Source organism: Cydia strobilella, chromosome 4, assembly GCF_947568885.1.
Source record: "Cydia strobilella chromosome 4, ilCydStro3.1, whole genome shotgun sequence".
NCBI lineage: Eukaryota > Metazoa > Arthropoda > Insecta > Lepidoptera > Tortricidae > Cydia > Cydia strobilella.
This window is the reverse complement of record NC_086044.1, coordinates 21,397,850-21,404,363: the sequence shown is the minus strand read 5'-3', so window position 1 is coordinate 21,404,363 and position 6,514 is coordinate 21,397,850. Positions and strand designations below refer to the sequence as shown.

The following is a 6,514-nucleotide window of genomic DNA, read 5'->3' as shown; positions in this document are numbered from 1 at the left end:
CTGTCATAGTAAATTTTGTAACCACTTTAAATTCACTGCCATCTATCGAGATACTTTAAAACTAAAAATGAAGATTTATAAAAATACGTTAGTGTATTTAAATATGGATAAATGTTTTTTTTTATTTGCATTAATTATTTTTATATGATTTTGACCCATGTTCTTTCACTGGTATGCGTAACAATTATAAATAACAAACAAAACAGTCAACGCCCTCTATACGAGAGTAGGCCAAAACTAGTGGCGCCATCTGATCGAGAATCAAATTTTCGTGATTTTCGAGGCTCGTTTTTTCCTTAGACTGTATCCATCTATTACGGAGTTATATCTATCTTTGGACGAACTGTTACAAATAAAAATTAACTATTAAAAGTTAAAGTGCCCCGAGTCAATAATAGATGGCGCTAGTAGTATGTAAACGCACGCCAGAATATTAATTGAGAGGGGAGTCGTTACGTAGGTATACGAGTAATATCTAGTATTGTTCGAACCACTATCACTATGCTTCGTTTTTTTTAGCATTAGAAAAATGGTAAACAATTTTGATGTGTCTTTTTATTGAATAAATCTACTTATTACAAAAATAGTACTAACTATTACCAAAGATAGATATAACTCCGTAATAGATGGATACAGTCTTAGGAAAAAACGTGCCTGGAAAATCAAGAAAATTTGATTCTCGATCAGATGGCGCCACTACCTTTGGCTTATTCTCGGATAGAGGGCGTTGACGGTTTCTCATTTGTTATTTATAATTTTAACGCATATCCGTTAAAGAACATGGGTCGAAATCATATAAAAATAATTAATGCAAATAAAAAAATCATTTATCTATATTTAAATACATTTTAACGTATTTTTATAAATCTTCATTTTTAGTTTTAAAGTATGTCGATAGATGGCAGTGAATTTACAGTGGTTACAAAATTTACTATGACAGTACCGCTCTATCTTATTATATCCTCTTTGCTATTACTTATGAAATCATAACAATGTAATGAATGATCATATATTCATTATTATCCACAACGACGGGACTTAATCGCGTAAAATTAAGTTTTAAATTTACCTCCGACGTTTCGTGGACATGGTAAAGTGACGAGGTAAAGTTGACATCAACATCTTCGAAGCGCGTGAGTGAATAATAAATAATGAGTACCAAACGTGAAAGTTTATTATCATATGTATATCATATCATATCTACTTAATATGCTTTCAATTCAAAACAAAGACATTGGTAACCCAAATATTTCTTGATCAAGTAAACACAGGAATAAAAGCTAGACATAAGATAAAATAGATGCTAATATATTTTTTTATTAAACCATAAAGTTTCATTATCATCATGTTCTTTTCAAACACTTGGAAATTGTTTATTAGATTAAGAATTTCAAATATTCCGAACAAAAAAGGGAAATAAAATACATTTCCTAGATAAGCCTTTTGGAACCGAGGTACATTTTTAGTAAATGCCAAACCAATGTCGACTTAATATCATTGAAATAGATTTCATATTGCATTAGCGCGGCACAGTACAATCGCATAGTAGGGACAATTGTAGTTCTAGGGGATTAAAGAAGGCAAAAAATGCAATAAAATTTTATACAAATGATTATTGCCTTTATACACTTTTAATACTTTTATTATCTAAGAAGTTTTTACAAATAAATATTGAATAAAACAAGACTGTGTGTAGTTATAGTTTAATAATTTAAAGTTTTTGAGAAATTTTAAAATATAATATAGGTAGTTAAATTGTTTTAGACTTCAAGATATCAGGTCTCCTAGGCATGACGGAGTCTAACTTTACTGTTTTGCACAAATTTGGCTTATTTTATCTTCAAGTCAATATGTACAATATCTAAATATATTAATAACGGGTCACTCACGTGTTTTAAGTCGAAAACGCTCGACATGTTTCACTCCGTACCGAGGAGCGTCATCAGGAGCTTGCGTCGTCGTTGTCTGAAACATGTCGAGCGTTTTCGACTTAAAACACGTGAGTGACCCGTTATTAATATATTTAATATGTCTATGTCTCACGGAAGTTTTGTTATTAAAATGTACAATATCTACTTAAAAATCAATTAAGTATTTGAAAGGCAGATGGACCTAAAAGGAAAGGTACCATATATACCTAGTCTCATGCCTAAGACCCAAGCCATTTTCTGCGTTTTTGAATTTGGATTTTTTCTATAAGAGTTCAAATCTCGAATTGAATGTTTACTTGAATAAGTACGCGGGGACTTACGGGGATAGTCATATATATCGAGTTGGTCACAATTTCGACACCGTGCCTGTGTCTTCTTCTTCTCCTCCCCTGCTGGGGTGTATGGCTCGAACTATATTCTTCCACCGACTTCGGTCCTGGGCAGCTTGGGTAACATATAATATCCTCCCACCCCATCCCCAATACACCTAACTCTTGCTCCACGAAACGGCGCCAAGTAAATTTAGGACGACGATGTTCCCGTCTCCGCCTGTATCTTATTAGTTTAAATGAGAAATCTTTAATATTATCACGCGACACTACCGTGTGTGACTGAAATATTTACACTTGTAACCACTATCACAGTAACAAAGAGACAATCTGTCTTTATGGTTGTCACTGTTAGTGTGGAAGTCCGTGCCTAATTAAATTCATATACGGAATGAATATGTCCGTGGTAGCTTAAAAGTGGCCCCTATCTCCGAAAAACTAACAGAAAGTCGTTTAAGGTGGTATGGCCACGTGATGCGTAGAGACGAAGAACCGGAAGAACACGTGGTCAAAAAAGCTCTATGCCTCCCGGAACGTAAGAGAGGCCGCGGATGCCCTTTGCTGACATGGTGGACCAGCATGACCAAACTTACAAATAAATTGAATTTACCCGACCCGCCAACCCTAGTCAGGCAGTCTTGGCGCCAAAAAATTAGGAGAGCCGACCCTACCTAAACTGGGATGGAGAAAAGAAAAAGAAAAAGAAGAATGTACATTGACAATATACCTACATGTAATATAAGTATGTCGTTTATTTGTTACCTGTGTTATTTATCTTTTTTTTATACTACGTCGGTGGCAAACAAGCATACGGCCCGCCTGATGTTAAGCAGTCTCCATAGCCTATGTACGCCTGCAACTCCAGAGTTACATGCGCGTTGCCGACCCTAACACTCCTATCCCTCGAGCTCTGGCAACCTTACTCACCGGCAGGAACACAGCACTATTCATTCTTCGTTCTTTTTTCGACTTACATTTTAATACCTAATGATAGTAATGATGTATTAAAATAATCAAATTAAACTAATTTCTAAAACTAAGGGGATGGTACTTACTGAATTGACTTAAACAAGAAGAAAAAAAACTAAAAACTGTGCACTATTCCACAATCTAATACCGTCAATCGGGGTGAATAGGGATGGCTGGGGTGAATAGTGGAAAATTTAAAAGGTGATTTATTTGTCAATTTTTCTTAAAAATTACCCACACGAATTGTAACATACAAAACCTACGATTATTTTCAATCGAATAATACAATTTTTGTATTTTTTAAGAAATTTTCAGGTATATACCTATTCAATTACCAAGGTAGAGCTGCTGGGCAAGTTCTGAAAATATCTATGCATAGGGAGATAACTAACTTTGCCTAAGTATTGACCTAGGGAATTGTCGAGAGGTTTCTAAAATGTTCCGTTTATGCAACAATTAAATACAATATACTTTTCTTATACTGTTATATTACTAAATTTATACCATTACCTAATTATGTTAAATTTTTTAACGATAGAAAAATCACAATTACCTATTTGTTTGTTTATTCTAACCAAATTCTCTTTTAATTTATGAATTAAGTATATAATAGACATTTTACAATGTCTAGATTTTCAAATTCAAAACTTATTACAACAAATTTAATACGTGCTAATTAAAAAAGAAATTGCGACAGTATCATTATTGTATAAAAGAAAGTAAGGTTGAAAGAATCCAAGAAAGCATTGAATACACCTGATTCGGGCAAGTTTTGTCATATTTTTCATTCCAAAAGAAATGTCTAAAATAGCCCATTATTGTACCAGTTATATGATGCATTGAGCGCCGAGTCCGCGACAGATCCAAACAGCTGTACGGTTGTTCCAAGCTACGGTACAGGGTGTTGTTGGACAAAGGGGGACAAACATAAGTAAAAGTAGTTAGAGTGAGCGGGACGGTCGCAAGTGTCGAGGAGGGGCGCAGGCTTTACACGCGGGCCCTCTATTGGCAGCGGTCACGCCGCCCCAGGCCGCGCCCCCCTCACGCCGATAACCACGCGAGCTCCTCGCATTCCCGTCAGTCTATCGCTCGACTTCGACGCGACACATTCACCTGCTCTTAGTGTTATTCACCGCATTGTGCCATAAATCACCTTACAATCAATGCTTTAAAGTCTTCGACACTTGGAAATAATCATGTCGACTTTAAGCCATCACCCTTACGCGTTCTCCATGCATCCGGGCATGCTGCCGGAGTACCCGAGCGCGCCACAGCCGCTACCGGCCTCCTCGCCGCATTCCGAGGGGCACATCAAGAGGCCGATGAACGCGTTTATGGTCTGGTCCAGACTTCAGCGCCGACAGATAGCCAAGGACAACCCGAAGATGCACAACTCGGAGATTTCTAAACGGCTCGGCGCGGAGTGGAAGCTGTTGTCCGAAATGCAGAAGAGGCCGTTTATTGACGAAGCTAAGAGGCTGCGAGCTCTGCATATGAAGGAGCATCCGGACTACAAGTACAGGCCGCGCAGGAAGCCCAAGCCCCCGACTTCCGGAGGAGCACCTGGCGCAGGAGCGTTCGCCAGCTTCCCACTGCCATATTTCGCAGGCCCAGCACCGGGTGTTGGGCATTTGGATTCGCTGTCATACCCAGCGATGTCGCCATACTTCCCACATCAGTTGGATCATCTTCAGTTCTCCAAACTGATGGCGCCGACGGCGGAAAAAATGCCGACGGTGTCATCTTCCGCCGCCGCTGTAGTGTCCTCATTCTATTCGTCGCTGTACACGACGCCGACGGGGCCGCCGAAACCGTTCTCGTCTCCCCTGTTCCCGCAGTACGGCGCTCCATCATCACCGGTCTCGCCCGCCACGCCGACGCAGCACAGCCCCCACGACGACCAGCTCCGGCGGCCAGTCTCCGTCATATATTGAAGACCAACTTGCCTGCCTTGAAGAACACCTTCCAGGTTGGCAGTGTAGTTATAAGTGTTACGAACTGTGAGGCCATATGCGCGTACTTTATTTATTGAATTAAATAGTTACTAGAGAATTGTAAAGAGTGCGTCTCATATCAAGTGCTTGTAAATAATTATGACGAGGAGTTATGATAGCTTAGGCTCTAACGAATAGAGTATCGAATTGTGTTAACTGTGATTTTTGTTTTCGATGCGTCTTTAAATGTTTAAGGTAAAGTAGCGCTGGTTATGTGAAGTGAGATTGGTACCAAAAAGAGATTATTTTCTATAGATGTCGCGACATTTAGCTAAATATTTAAGACTGGTTCCAGATTTGTTTCGTAATCTTCTCGCGTCGGCTTGTTGAGTTTACTTGTTTCCTGCGTATCGATCAAGACTTTAGCCTTACTTTTAACAATTACTGTGTAATTTATTTATTGATCCTAGTATACTAGGTGTTAGCCTGTCTACGATAAGCCGCCTGGCTAAGAAAGGTATTAGTGCATCCCAAATGTAAATATTAGTGTTTAATTATAATTCGATGTCAGTACCAACGATGTATAGTATGAGGAAAAAACTTTGTTAATGCCATAAAAATAAACTAAATTGTTTTTATTTTAAAATTTATTTTTCTTCCGTGCCATACAACCCTTCATTAAAATGAATCTTCAAAATAATTAAGTGAATTTCGAAAACTTAATAAACACATTTTTTATATAACTACCTACTTTTCGTCATACTTATCTGTGTATTTATTTAAATTTTGTGACCGCCTATTAAGTTTTTGGATTTTACTTATCATTTACCCTATTAAACACATAGGTACTTTTGCACATAATACATACTTCCAAGAAACGCCTTAGATAAAATTGATCGACACGACATTATAAGTGATCCATGGAAATGTTGTTCAAATAAAAAGTATATTTTGGCGAGACTTAACGTGACCCTTTGGGGAAGTTTTGGGGCAAGTCTCGTTACTTGCACATTATTACTGCGTTGGACAAGCAGAACACCCGTCGCCAGTTATCTACTCTTACATATAGTTTATTATTTTTCTCAGTACCATATAAAACCCAAGTATAGTATAGTACAATAACTCCATAGTTATACTCCATACTTGTAGCCATGCTACAAGTTCAATACCTACGCAATTAAGTATCAATATCAATGTTTTTTTTGTTTTTTTTACGAGTTATTTCTTCCATTTGTAGGTATACCGCAGAACTACAACATTCAAATAATAGTTACACCTGAATTAATATTGTGTTAATTTTGGACCATAGCTTAACGGTACTAACTTTTTAGAAATAGGTACCATGCGTACC

At 37.5% G+C, this 6,514-nt stretch overlaps 1 protein-coding gene across 1 annotated transcript; it reads left to right on the top strand.

Annotated features, from left to right (window-relative positions):
- Window positions 1-4,000: 4,000 nt before the first annotated feature.
- Window positions 4,001-5,809, top strand: LOC134740797 (SOX domain-containing protein dichaete-like). The gene has a single exon (XM_063673414.1). The coding sequence runs from the start codon at window positions 4,426-4,428 to the stop codon at window positions 5,161-5,163; it is 738 nt and encodes a 245-aa protein (XP_063529484.1). The 5' UTR covers window positions 4,001-4,425; the 3' UTR covers window positions 5,164-5,809.
- The last annotated feature ends 705 nt before the right edge of the window (window positions 5,810-6,514 follow it).